Source organism: Phaenicophaeus curvirostris, chromosome 1 (assembly GCF_032191515.1).
Source record: "Phaenicophaeus curvirostris isolate KB17595 chromosome 1, BPBGC_Pcur_1.0, whole genome shotgun sequence".
NCBI classification, from domain to species: Eukaryota; Metazoa; Chordata; class Aves; order Cuculiformes; family Cuculidae; genus Phaenicophaeus; species Phaenicophaeus curvirostris.
In genome coordinates this window covers 52,357,403-52,372,422 of record NC_091392.1, presented here as the reverse complement: position 1 = coordinate 52,372,422, position 15,020 = coordinate 52,357,403, and the positions used below count along the sequence as shown (strand labels likewise).

The 15,020-nt window shown below is 37.2% G+C and overlaps 1 protein-coding gene across 2 annotated transcripts in view; it reads right to left on the bottom strand.

Annotated features, from left to right (window-relative positions):
* ACSS3 (acyl-CoA synthetase short chain family member 3) overlaps positions 1-15,020 on the bottom strand; it is an 80,017-nt gene that overhangs the window by 15,483 nt on the left and 49,514 nt on the right. For both annotated transcript variants that reach the window (XM_069858251.1, XM_069858240.1), the window contains exons 9-10: positions 4,762-4,857; positions 1,117-1,180 (exon numbers count right to left, since the gene is read on the bottom strand). In XM_069858251.1, the coding sequence (XP_069714352.1) occupies positions 1,117-1,180; positions 4,762-4,857 (160 nt within the window). The remainder of the gene's footprint in view (positions 1-1,116; positions 1,181-4,761; positions 4,858-15,020) is intronic.

Sequence of the window (15,020 nt, the reverse complement as noted above, 5' to 3'; positions counted from 1 at the left end):
AATGAAAACTGGGTTACCACTCTTCTAAATTTTACCACAAAAGAAGTAAATGAATGCATTTCTTTTGGGACGTGTACTAGCTGGCAGTTAGAAAGTGCTCAGAACCGAAGTCTTTTCTGTGACTGAAAACAGAGAAGACTATAGTTAACAAGTTAATCATGAAGTAGGTATCTGTCTGAGAAAAATGCCATTTGCCTAAAAGCTTGTGAAACATCCATAAGCCAGAGCTGACATAGACTATGGGGAGCAGCAGCCTATCAGGCTTTACAGAAGTAAGGAAAGGTTATGGCAAGAGTGAGATGACAGAAGGAAAAGAGAGAGAGAGAAGTGTAACTGATGTTCAGTGTTACCTAAACAGAGGCCCCTTTATCTAAGAGTAGGTGCTAAGAAAGATATACTTTCAAGAAGAATACTAAAGGCTATGGAACTCATCTGGCACCTCTGACAGGAGTCTGGTAAATAGTATTAAAAAAATCACTGACATGATGCACAGCAGTGATTTTTTCTTTCTTCCATTTTTTCTGGATTCTTTTACTATATATATTTTCTTCAAGTACTACAAATGAACAGTTTACTTCATGCAAAGCACATGCAGAGGTATCTTGATGTTTTTCAGAGAATAGAAACTATGCATTGTCACTCGAAGAAAGTGCATCAGTTGGGATTAGGAGATAGTGAAAGAGGAAACACCATCACACATGTAAACCAAAGCATGTCAACCTGCACTGCTGCATTATTTCACTAAATGGAAAGATAAAATAGCTAAGAGAAAGATTCAATATCTTGCTCATACATGACAACAGGAAGGCTTCATACTGTGCTAATGGGCAAGTAAGTAAGGAAAAGATAAACTTTGCCATAGTCCAAGAAAAAAAAACCCAGCAATTCATACTCATTCACACACACAATTTCATCTGCAGTTTTTCAGCATTGACATAAAACATTCTGGCATTTTGGTATAAGTATCATAGACAGCCACGTTTTTCAACCCTTGTTACTTCAATTATGTTTTTTTATATTTGCAAACTTCAACCATCATATTTGCAAAAACCATATATGCAAAAATCACCCCATATAGGACGCTTCTCTTAACTGTAAGATACTCGGCTTGCTTACTTTACCACAATATTTCCCAAAGTCTTCACCTTCACTGGTTCCTTATTTTCATCCAGAATCATCACTGCAAAAAAGTAATATAAAGAGAACTCTTGTGAAGTAGTGCATTTGTAGCATTTGTAGGGGAAAGATAGTCACTCTTCAGAATGGCAATACACCACGGAACAAAAGGAGTTAAGTAATTTGGAAGTGCCAGACTGGATAATCTCATGGCCTTATTAACATTCAGCCTTAAGTACAAAAAGTCTTAAATAAAACTCATGCTTTGGGAGGAGAAATGGCACGAAGTCCCAAAAATTAAAAATACAGAACTGAAGATTATAAGAAACCTTCTGGTGTCTGGAAAATCTAAACTTCCAAATAGGAAAAAAAAAAAAAAAACCAAACCCTTTGGATGCGTGACAAATACAAGAAAAAGCATGCAGGTAACATCAGTAAGAATAACAACTAATCCAGTTCACGTGAGAAATACTATTGGCAGTAAGTAAGTGTGTCTGGTTTTGAAAGGCTCTCAGGGACTCAGAAAGACACCCAGAAAGACCCCAGCACGATGCTCCCCAGCTGACAAAGCTTTTTCTAGTCTAGCACAAAGAGATAAAGTGTCTCTTCAGCTATCCAAAGGTGCACTGCAGAGTGACATTAGAGTTCAGTGAAGAACTCCGACCTCCCAACAGAAACCTTTTCCATGGATAACACTGGCCCAACACCTTCACTTAAAGCATCATATCCTGATACTGAGGTTTCTGAGGAAGAACACATGAAATAGACCCTTCCATGCACCTAGGAAATTACTACAATTACCCATTCCATGTGAAGGTGTGACCATAAGGAATGAATGGCAGATATCAGCTTGGTCTGTTATCAATGGAATTAAACAATGTGAAATGACTAAACCATGGGGGGAAAAAGGGAGGGAAGGTTTTGACAGACCGGACTGACATGGATTTAAAGCCATGCTTTTTGAAACCAGCCCAAGCAAAGAAAGCAATGTTCAGTTGCATCTATATTATTACAAATAAACTTACATTCTGTATTTAAAAGTTCCAGAGGAAATGGGGAAAAGAGGATGACAGACTTCTGACAAAAACCCTGCTAAGACTCTTATGAGTAATATCATATACTATCTGGACAAAGAATGCTAACATCTGTATTTTACTATTTCTAGCTGAAGCAAATCCTTCAAAGAGGATGTTAATTTTTCAGTAACTGAGGAGCTTGCTGAAAGCAATAACTCAGCACTTAAACTCAAGCAAGTACATGAGCCCAATTTTACAAATCAGTGACCTGGAAGGAGTAACTGGGATAGGAAATCAAAACAATGAACAGACCACAGAAGGCACCTATGAAAATCATCAAGAATGGATAAATAAAACCCACTTATAATCTGTAAAGACATTTTTTTCTTATATATTTTTAGAGAATTCAGGCTCAAAAAACACAATGAAAAAGACTCATTCATGTAGCTTTCAATGCCTTCTCTCCTATTTTTTTCCGATTTTTATTATACTAAAGTAAAATCTAAAAAGTTTATTGTAACTATTTTATTATGGTAGCAATTGCAGCACTTATTCTTCTCCATGCAAGCAGTGTATTTCAACGTACAAAAATTTAGGGAATGGAGATGTTATACTGCGTATTACTGAAGAACTGACTCAATTATTCAAAATGCAAGACTTGCTCGAGTTTGAAAACAATGCAATGAAATTATCTGGAACGGGATCAAGTAGGTCAAAGGGAAAGCACAATATAATGTTCAATTTAAGGCAGAGATAGAAATTAATATGGTATCTTGATTCACTTTTAAGTGCAATTTGGGCCACTGCACTTTGATATTATAGTTAAATACTGGTTTTAGATTTTATATTCTAAAAAAAAATTAGTGAAGAAATCAATTTATTTTTACAATACTGTGCCATGAAAAAATTTGACTGCATTTTAAAAAAAAATAGTAAATTCTGTAACTTTCTATATATACCACAGCACAAATACAACATATCTTTACCAATATTCAAAACCATTAACAGTTGCCCCTATAAACTAATATGTAGAATCTATCTTCTAAATGGTGTAAGGATCTCTTATAATTAACATAGTAAAAGCAGCAAAACAACATCAAAAGAGCAAGACAGCTACCAGTACAAAGTAATTTCAAGATCCACTATTTTATGAATGGTGGCATTACAGGACATAATTGGTCTCAAATCATCAACTGAGAGTGTAAAGTCCTTTCATAAATCCTTAGTGAATTTTAGTGCTCATTTTACATTTCACTTCTAAGGCATGCTAAAGACATTTCCTTCATCCCCTTTGACGAAATTTGTTATTTATACTAGGCCAAATGTTCACAAAAAATTGTAGGAAATACAAATTGCTAAGTGCTACTCATACTTTTCTAGGTCTGACTATCATCCTATAGCATGGGTGATACAACTATATTCTTCCACTCTTCCCTACTTATTGCAGCACCAGACAAACTCCATCACTTTGTTTTAATGTCATTTTGAAGCTATTGCCTGTCTTCATGCTATAAATGCCAAAATCCAGAGCCGCTGAAAATGTTTGTTTTCATTAATGTTCAGTTACACTTGTATGTATTAGAAGAAAAATCATTAGTTCTTTCTGCCCAATGATATGAGAACTTTTCCTGAAGATGGTTTGATTGATACTGTAATCACTTTTTGATTTCAAGTAATTCTTGAAAACTGTGTTAAAATCAGGGCTCCCAGGTTGGAAAATATTTTTGCACTCTTAATCCCACAGCAGCACTCTCAGTATGCAAATACCTTCTAGATAATGAGTGCTCATCCTTTTCATGCTGGTCCATAGCCTATCATTTCTCCCAGCTAGAAACAAAGATGCTCCCCAAGTACTGAAAGATAATGAGCTTAACAACTCTCTCAAATATAAGCCCATACATCTGTATAAAAAGGCAGAAAACTGATTTTGGTTTTCTTTAAAGTAGTACAAGATTAGTTCAAATAGAAGATATATATCCTCACCAAGCTTCTTTACTATGATATATTTGTGGTAGACAGACTTCAGTAAGAATCTTCTTTATGCACTTCAGAATACTTCTCATAAAATTGCAGGGACAAAAGAAAATCTAATCAATCCAGTTAATGTGTCCCTGAGACATAATTATTCAATGCACATAACCCAAACCAAAACTATTTAGGCTCTGAAAATTAAAAACACGGGTCTGACAGAATATTCAAAGCGCAAGTTACAGCAATTATTTGTCTAGTTATCATTTCCTGTTTTTCCTGACAGTTGTAACTAATATTTTTCTTCCCAATTTGCCAATACAAATTTTATTGCTGCTCTCATTTAAAACAGTGCAACTGTAGATAAAGCCTTAAAGCAAAGTATTTTTTATACCTTTGTTATATCCAGTGTAGAAGTATGTGCTAGAACTTTCACATAATAAAGAAAGAAGTAGTTGATCAATTTTTTTGAATTGCACTCTGAGTTTATTCACAATGACACTCCACAAGACAAAAAAGCAGAGCTTCCTGTTACAGGAAGCAGTAAATTATGTTAAGACAACTGCAATTTGCTTTCCCTACAAGGCAGGAAAATTAAAGAGCGTGTACTCAGGAACATAAGCAACATCCTTTTCTAGCAACATTTGTAGCACAATCTTACCATTGTATCCTGGCACTGGTTTTCCTGCCTGTCCAGGTGGAGGTGTTGTAGAGTTTCCCAAACCAATACAGGAAGCAGTAATTGCAGAACCAGATTCTGTTATGAGAATACAAATATTATCAGTTAAGATTGTTCTAAGTGTCATTAAGTACTCATTCATTCAAAGCACACCAAAATAATAAAATAAAATAAAATAAAATCATAGAATCATAGAATAAACAGGTTGGAAGAGACCCACCAGATCATCTAGTCCAACCATTCCTATCAAACACTAAACCATGCCCCTTAGCACCTCATCCACCCATCCCTTAAACACCTCCAGGGAAGGTGACTCAACCACCTCCCTGCACAGCCTGCTCCAGTGCCCAATGACCCTTTCTGTGAAGAATTTTTTCCTAATGTCCAGCCTAAACCTCCCCTGGCGGAGCGTGAGGCCATTTCCTCTTGTCCTGTCCCCTGTCACTTGGGAGAAGAGGCCAGCAACCTCCGCTCTACAACCTCCTTTCAGGTAGTTACAGAGAGCAATGAGGTCTCCCCTCAGCCTCCTCTTCTCCAGGCTAAACAACCCCAGCTCTCTCAGCCACTCCTCGTAAGACCTGCTCTCCAGCCCCCTCACCAGCTTTGTGGCTCTTCTCTGGACTCGCTCCAGAGCCTCAACATCCTTCTTGCGGTGAGGGGCCAAGAACTGAACACAGGATTCGAGGAGCGGTCTCACCAGTGCCGAGTACAGAGGGAGAATAACCTCCCTGGACCTGCTGGTCACGCCGTTTCTGATACAAGCCAAGATGCCATTGGCCTTCTTGGCCACCTGGGCACACTGCTGGCTCATATTCAGTCACTGTCAACCAACACGCCCAGGTCTCTCTCCTCCAGGCAGCTTTCTAGACAGACTTCTCCTAGTCTGTAGCACTGCATAGGGTTGTTGTGCCCCAAGTGCAGGACCCAGCATTTGGCCTTGTTAAACCTCAAAATAAAATAAAAATGCCAGACAAGCAATGGATCCTGGATTCAGGAGCTTTTATGTATCATCTAATGTATGTAAGTTCATTGCAGAAATTTGCTTTCTTCAAAAAGGAACTTCTTCCGCTCCATAAAAGACAGTCAGAAATAAACACTTGCTGCATTACATCTGTAGTTTATTCTGCTGTGGGTATAAGGTTATACCACGCCAGTAAGAAACCAGCAAAGCCATGATAGAAATACTGTGTATGGCAGATGGACTTCAAGAGCTATTTCATGAGTCAACATCGTTGAGAAAAATGAATTCCAGAAAAAAAATATCCACCCATTCTTGGTTGATTATCTTATCTCATCTCTGTACAGCAATATCAAAGTGTCTGTTGTTCTGTTTTGGAGCTACACATACAGAAGTTTGGAAGGCAACTAAATGCCAAATCTTCTCTATGACAGTATTGGTCAGGAAGATCAGAGAAGATGTAGTGCCTAAAAATGTTTACTGTAAATGAAGCCAGGAATACCTCTTTTATAATCCTGGAAACCACACTCTCATTTCTTGGTGAGAACTATTTCAAGAAACAAAAAGGCTCAAAAAGAAACAGGGTAGAAAAGTCAGGCCTAAATTTTCAATGTTGCCACGGTAAACTCAAAAGGAACAATCTAAGGAATGAAAATCAAACTGCTTAAAGATTTTTTGATAATAATCCAGATGTTTTCTCCACCTACAAACATCAAATTTTTACTATGTACAGCATTTTGGAGTGTGTTCCACTGGGTGGGTAGGGGTAGAGATTTAAGAAGACAGATGTCTCTTGGTTTTTGAATCTCCAGAAAATACTTATCCATCTAACTGCTGACAGATAAATAGAACACTGGCACTACATGCCTTAGATCCTTGCACAGAGCCCAGAAGAGGCAGGTCTGGAATCCCTTCTTGAAGCCCCAGTGTAAAATACCTTGTTCAGACCTTCCAAATGAGACAGCATGAATAACCCCTGTAATGACGATGCCTTTCTAATTATCCCCACAGTTAGACAGCTGGAAATTCCTCCTTCTTTTTCTTAAGAAAGCTCAATTTTACATAACTTTTCTATACTACAAAACTCATTATTATAGAAAAGGAATTAAAACTAGTACACTGTATAACAGAGAGTCTAAGTTTGAAAAAACACCAGCTGCTCTTCTCTCTTTGCCTCTAAGAAAAAAAATCTATAGAAGTTACTTTTAAATGCTGCTGTAACTCTGACATATAGAAACGCAAGTATAGGTGGTTGTGAATATTAGCAGGAACACAGTATGAGACTATTACTTTTTAAAAAGTGGCTTTATCATTCTGGATGATGAACATGGAAATGTTCCAAGTCTCAGGTTACTTGGCCTGCAATACAGAGTTCACCCCAACTTCAAGCATCAGCATAACAAAGCAGGTTTGTCTTCAGCTCTATATTTATATCTGATCAGTACAGTTAAAACTCTTTTCAGGTCTCTTGCATTAGAAAACTAGATTTGGTTTTGCTGTGAAATTTTCTCAGCTTCGACAGCATTCATGTGCCACTTCAGAAGCTGTTAAGTGACAATTGAAGGGCTGAAAGAAGCAAGAACAAAAAAATTATGGAAATTTGTGGTGGTTTTATACTAGGTCTTATTAAGCAGGTGAAATTAATCACTAACATAGCATAGTTAAGCTAGGGCCTATCTCCAGATGTGGGACACAAAATGAGAATTATCAGCCCTCAGTGCTAACAAATACAGGCTAAAGTGTTTGCTTAGTTCTTTCCCCTGTTCCTTCTTCTAAATAATGCACATTCCACACACAATCACAGACCTTACCTTTTCTTCCAACAAGCAGAACACCCAAGCTACACTCACAGTAGTGACACAATATCGAAATAATCTAACAGACCTCATCTGTGAACGCACTGAAAGTTGCAGGAAGAGAAACTCACAGTTACATAATCACAGAATCACTAGGCTGGAAAAGACCCACAGCATCATCGAGTCCAACCATTCCTATCTGCCACTCAACCATGCCCCTCAGCACCTCAAACACCTGTCCTTTAAATACCTCCAGGGATGGTGACTCAACCACCTCACTGGGCAGCCTCTGCCAGTGTCCAATCACCCTTTCTGTGATTTTTTTTTTTTTCTGATGTCCAGCCTGAATCTCCCCTGGCGGAGCTCAAGGCCATTTCCCCCTGGTCCTGTCCCCCTGAAGTTCAGGAGCTTCATTTTCTGCTTAGTGAATACTTTTTTTACTCTTTTCCACAAAACAGAATAAAAACTTGTAATCTTAGAGAACAGTAAATTGGAAGAGGCCGTTTCTTCTTTGACGGTATTAAGAGGAAAAGAACTAGCAGCATGGAGAGCATCTTATTTTATATATCGCATGGCAAGAACCAAAAGCCATACTGTAACAGATCAGGTGAGAAAGACAGTTTCCTATCACCAAAATATAGTAATTAGGTTTACTACTGAGAGAAAAGGAACACAGCATCACTGAATACCTGATGTATCAGTTAGATTTGCATAAAGTTAGAACTGACAAATCGTTCTAATCAAGAGCTCTCAACTGAAAAGCCCTGATGGGAGAGGGAGAATCTGAAATTTCTGAAACTTAGTTTGGATTTGCTTGACTCTGATGAACTGCTAATGAAAACAATATGAACTAGAAAAGAAACTTCATCATACAAATTGTTCTGCTTTTGTCCCTGGGCAACAGTGAATAAGACTGAAGAGAAGTCCACTTATTCTAAACAAGAATCAGAAGTTCTAAAACTTTGTAAACAGGCCTTTATAACTGTGACAATTTCTTCTATTTGCTTCTCAATTACCAGTAGATATATCATTTTCATATTTACCCAGTACTCTAATCTCTAAGCTGTACATTCAGTTCCCAGTGGTCAATAAGATTTTTCTATATACAGTAAAAAAACATGTTTTCTTAGTGTTCAGACCAGATATTAATTCAGAGAGGGAATCCCAAAAGCATCTGTTCTTTGTGTTAGGTTAACAATTCCTGAATGCTAAAGATTCCTTACAATGTAGAATCACGGAGGAGTACTGTCAGAGGATAGCGCGAATCTTTGTGCTGTACATTTCTTGGGAAATCAATGAGAATCTTCCAAACAGGATGCTGGACTGAAATATCAATTTCCCAAACCTATTGGAAAACAGTGACTCCTTTCTAGGGCATTTTTTATTGCAGTAGAAACAGTCTAACTTGGCAGTGGAATTCAATTCAAAATCCTGCTGAAAACAAATCATCACTACTCAGAAGAATACAGAAAAGCAAGTGCTGATGAGAAACTTTCCTTACCAACTATATGTAATACAAGTAATGCATGGACCTTTTACAGATTCCCAATAAGTAAAATTGTTTAAGAATCTTTCTTTCGAATTAAAGTTGTGTTCTTTATGATTCAGGTCAGGACCTATATGCAAATTACAAGACCCATGTCTGAAAATTAAAACAGCAACAGTTTGAAGAAGGATAACATTTGTCCAATGGACATAGTATTCCACCTATCTCTTACATCAGGTTTCTGAATGTACAAACAGACATCCCTTACCTGACACTCACTTGTTTATAGTTGCAGATTCTCAGAAATCAATGCACAGCGTCTAGACAGATTCCCCAATGATGAAGTTTTTAGGAGCTGGCATATTTTTAATGTAAGGAGCAGAGACAATAGATTTGCCTTCCAGCCAGTCCTTTCTGCAAACATTTAGGCACCAACCTTTCACTCGCAATGCTAGCAAGTTAGTTCACCCACCGGCTGTGGAAGGCTTTTCAGGGACAACTGGATCATAAAACCAATTTCCTTTTTGCACCTTATAATGTGACAATGAAACAGCTATTCAGAAGAGGAGTGTTTCAGAACTAGTTTGGTAGCTACATTCAACATTTGCTCTGAGTTCTAATGGAATGAATACAAATACCTCTGAGAATAATGAAAAGCACTTCAGTGAGACTTGGAAGAGAAAATTAGTGAGAGATCATCTTAAAATCATAACTGTTAAAGTGTCTCAAGTCCCTCTTCACGTTTTTACTTTCAGGATAAGGGCTGATGTAAAGAAATAGCCCTCAAAATGCAAACATGTGACTTTCTTTTTTTTATGCCACTCTACATGCAAGCGAAATGTATTATTGTGCCATTTGTGTCTCTGAAAGCAATTCTTATGTTACAGTAGATGCTGCTGATGCAGAAGGAAGGGGCACACTCTCTTATGAGTACCAAGGAGAGCCTATAAGGATACGCCTGACTTTATTCATCAGAACACTCCCACTTGCCCATATGCTTGACTTGTAGAAGCCATGCTCTGCCAAATGATGCAAAGCAATAGTTAGTGATTTCTGTGCTCAATATAATCTTGCTCATTCACAGTCAACAGTCAAGTCCAATCAAAATAACAGTTTCAAAATAACTCAGGACTTTAAAGATGAAAAATGTCCTGCCCCACTTACATTCTTGTCACATTATAATTCCTATACCATGTCTGGCGTTCCTCAATGTAACAACCAGCCACACTGCTAAAATATTCAATTTTCAGGTAGGAGGTATTAAAGGAAAACACAATACATTCTGACATTAATAATTTATTTTGAGCTGCACTTTGGGAGTAATGTACAGCTGTCTGCTTTGAATGTCTTAGGAAGCAATGGATAAATACAGGAAGCATGCAAGAAGGGGAGGGTAGTTGTTATATAGCAGCAGACAAAGAGAAGAAAGAGGAGCAATTGTGAGACATTATCACATTGACAAATGCAATAAATATAATGCAATAAATTCCCACCGTGGCAATGTTGTTTCGAACCATTCTCTTGATAAAGTTGTCATCTTGGTTGAAGGGAATTAAATTACATCAGAAGACAGCACAGATAAAACAGAGAGGAGGATCTATGGAAGGCAGAAAGCTTAGGCAGTACTTGATTACAAATCCATCCACATAGCAAGAATGCAGCTCTGAAGGGAATCCTTGCACATGCTCCCTCTGCCCAGTGGTCATTTTAATTATGTCAGAAATGGTGCAGTGAAAAATTGAATAAATTCACGGGAACACACTTTCTAGTATGGCAACAACTACTGGACATCCAAGAACAGAAAACCACAGTAGCGCATAAATGCACTCAAAATCTGCATTACAGAATACCATACTGCTTTCTTATAATAAAAACAAATCTAACATCACAAAAATATGTTCTGGGAGGGTCCTACAGATTCAAAGGCCAGATCATCAAGTATTCACACAGACCTCATTTTCTTCATCCTTCAGCATACAGCTGTGCAGAACAAAGACAACAGTTTCCCAGTCATTTCTTCATCACTAAAACGTGAATAAGTTTCCAAGTCTCTGACTACACTAACAGTAGATGGCCTCATCTGATTTAGCACTGTTAGCCCTGACAAATTCTGTTTAGCCAGCCATGCTGCAAGCTGGCAGCCCCAAATATTTAACTTTACTCTTATGCTTACTGGTCCTAGAAGAGCATCTTAGATAATTGTTTAAGCCTCTGTACAGTACAGCTCAGCCATGCCTTCAGCAAGGACTTAAAAATAACCACTGTGTAATTTTGCCACAAAGTTTTCTTCATCTTTTCCCTGGAAGAGATCTACATTCTCAGCTCAGTTGGTGTATGAGACATGATAAGGTATTAATGTGCAGAAAGAGCACTACACCTGGCTACTGCTGGGTATTTAACTACAAACAGTCTGATTCTAATTATCCATCAAGATTAAAACAAGGAGATGACAGCTGGCCACTATTATCCCGGGCCATTAAAGGGCACAGAGGAGAACAGGTTGGATAATCCCAATGAAATGCAATGTGTGATGCTGGGCTGTCAGCTGGCAGATCGACACAGAAGTCTACAGTACAGCTGCACCCACATTGTTAATATATGCTGATATGCCATGATTTTTACTGCCTTCTAAGGAGAAAGGCTAGTGAAAATTACTTTTCAGATATATGATGATTATATCATGAACTTCCCCCTCCAATTTACTCATTTCCTCCTCATTTTATTTAAGCTGTCATCAAATGAAGTAAAATGTAATGACACAGTTTATATTTACTGGAATTCTCATCTTCTAATATACTTAGCAGGGTACTGCAGCAAATTATAACAGAAAAGTTAGAGTAGCCACAAGGAGAAAACAATGACTGAAGAATGTGGAGAATTACAAATTCTTAAGAATTCTCTGATTCAGTTTCATCAACTGTCAGAGTGTGAAATTAAATCCAATTCACACATTATGCACAATTAGGTTAGATTAAAGTCAATCTGTCATTCTAAACTGTGAAAAGCTTTGCTGGCTAGCAGTGAAACTTCAAAAACTCTTTCATGCATCATTTGGTATTTCATTTCACTCCTTATTTCAGAGGAGTATGACAGATGCAGCAGAAATATTCTTGAACAGTGATGGTAATTATCATTTATTTTTCCTCCATCTGACTGCATTCTTAACTTATTCATCTTGTGAATTAAGCAGATGCAGCAGGAACACAATAAATACAAGACATACACAGAATGTCAAAATATGGTGAGTAGCCATGATCGATCTTGGCAAACCACAAAAGAAGTATCATATTTTAGGTGAGATACGTAAGATGAGTGATTTGGAATCAAGATTTTTATACTTTGTCTACAAGGAGTTTCCTTACAAACTTCAGTAAAGCTAGGGTAAAAAATACACAGTAAACCAACTGGAAGAAACTTCAGTTAAAACTTCCTTGCTTGAATATTATTTAGAAAGATCACCATGTCTAAAGCATGACCTTGTCCAACAGGCTGCTTACACTGTACATAACCTTCATTTAGCAGATCAGTGATTTATTACCACGAGGTGGGACAACTGCAAAACATGTTTGTTCATCCCACTAGTACTCTACAAAACAGAATGTAAAACGTCTACAAGTTAACTATAAGCCTCATGAAAAAACAACATTTTTCACCTGTTGTTCACATCCAAATGTAATTAAATTTGACCTTTCTCACTTGATTAAATTGTATACTGAACCCTAAAAACCTCTACGTACCTGCTTAACTTTCTCTACTTAGAAACTGTAATGTTGAAAATTCACTCGGAAAGCATGGAAAAGAAATATAAATAGGAAATCAACCAATCTATTTTTTAAAGGGTGACTAAGGAAACCAGAAAGATCCATCAAACAGACTCTCGAGTACAGATGTGTTTGTGCAACACGACCAGCGTTTTGCACAAAAATTTGCATTCTTCCTGGTTATGCCTACTTGCCGTTCAGTATTCACTTTCCCTGGAAGCTTTTATTCCCTGTTAAATGGTAGTGCTCAGTCAAAGACAGGGCCATACACTACAGACCCCATAGAAAGTGGTTAACTTCTGAAAGACAGCACAGACAATAGCTAAAAGGGACAATGATGTGACAGCCATGTTCATTTTCATTATCCACTACATGAAGGAGAATTTAGTTATTGAAATGCACTATTAGACACTGCACAGCTGACTTGAGCTAATTTAAACACATATAAGTGAAGATAAGCATAAAAAAAAAAAGGGTGAGCTCATTATCTTGCTACGCCTGGGCTGTACAAACCCATTATCGTTTCCACCCATTTTTACATGGAATTTGAGTGAACTGATTATTTAAAAAAAATATTGTTCTTTCTTTCTTTCAGCCAGGTTAGTTTTTGCCTAAATCAGTGATCTGATTCTGCTCACCATGTGGCCACACACATGGTAGGGTAGGCATAAAAGCAGGGGTGTATACAAAGGCAGTGCCAGAGACAAAGGAGGGATGCTCCACTCCCTCTTTCACTGGTGATTTTCACTTACATAAGCTCAGACCACTCACAAATCACATACTCAATTACATGCCACCAACACCAAGCTATTTATCACGGTATGTTTCATTTAGAATAGGAACAGTATCACAAGTATGCCCTTCCCTACAATCAATTTGTCCAATTCATGGTTTAGGACATCACTTCACATTTTAAATGTGAAATGCAACACAGGTACGCACTTAAGCACTTTCATCAATCAGGCCATTTTTCTGAAACAGATTTAGCAACAACGAAATTTCTGAAACCTCATCTATGGTTTAACTTCTTAGCAGATCCTAACCTGCAGTGGCATCAGTGCATGTCTCCTATACCAGCTGGGACAATATTTCCAATCTTTAAAAGGAAATACTGCATCATATACAGTGCGGCACTAAGTATATTCATATTTAAATAAATTATGAAGCATTCCCATATTACTTTGCACATATACAGCACTGAGAATGACATCCGCCAGCTTGTCTGCACAATCTAGAAATCATGATGTTAGTATTAACCTGACTGTGGAGCCATATTAATACCTGTACAACAGCTGTGTATTGCTAGCCAGAAGCAGTGTTTCACTCATTTCTAGTGAATGTACAGAAGCACAGGGAAATAAAATAATCACAAAACAAGCTAAAGGTATTTGAAAATCTGAAGCCTGTTTCTCAAAATAAAATGCATTTTGTTTGCAAATTAGTATAATTTCTGAAATTATCTGAGTTTTCATGCTTTTTCTTAGAATTCAGTGTCACAAGAGAAACCAGCAATTCTTTTAGTATTTTCTAAATGCTTCAAATAAATTGTAGTCATAATGCATCTATTACCATGAATATGCATTGCACTTGTGAAGACTGAACACTTCTTGTGTAACAGTTCTACTTCCATATTCAATCCACTCATTTAAAAACACAATCAACCCCCATAACCATTCAAATTCCTCCAAGGCTCCATTTCACAATCCTATCCAAACACAACATATTTACAAACTGTGCTCTTCCTGGTATTATACATACACACATGGCATCTAAAGATTTGAAAGTACATCCAAATGAAGTATCCACAATAAATGTACAAAATGTAACTGTAAAGAAGCTCTAACTAGCTTAGATAAAGGTTGGCAGGACATGACAAATATTAAAACCAAAGATGGAATTAAGTTCAGTTATCACAAAAAGGCAAGCTACTCATAAAGCACTAAAAATTTATGCATTCATTTTGTAAGTATACCAGGTTCCTCTGCCTCCAAATGGTAATTTCTAATTGTACATCTTATAAGCTGCCTATAGCAAAATGACAGCCAAAAAAATCACAGAAGAAAAAAAGCTTTTGGGTCATATTTTGAAGATGTCAGACGGCATGTTTAAAGATGCATTAACACAGGCAATGCATTGAATTATAATATATTTTCAGACTAAAAATGAATTTCCAATTTTTATTTTTCTCCTACTGTAACATCATAACTAATACACGATGAAATACTAAGAGACAAATTATT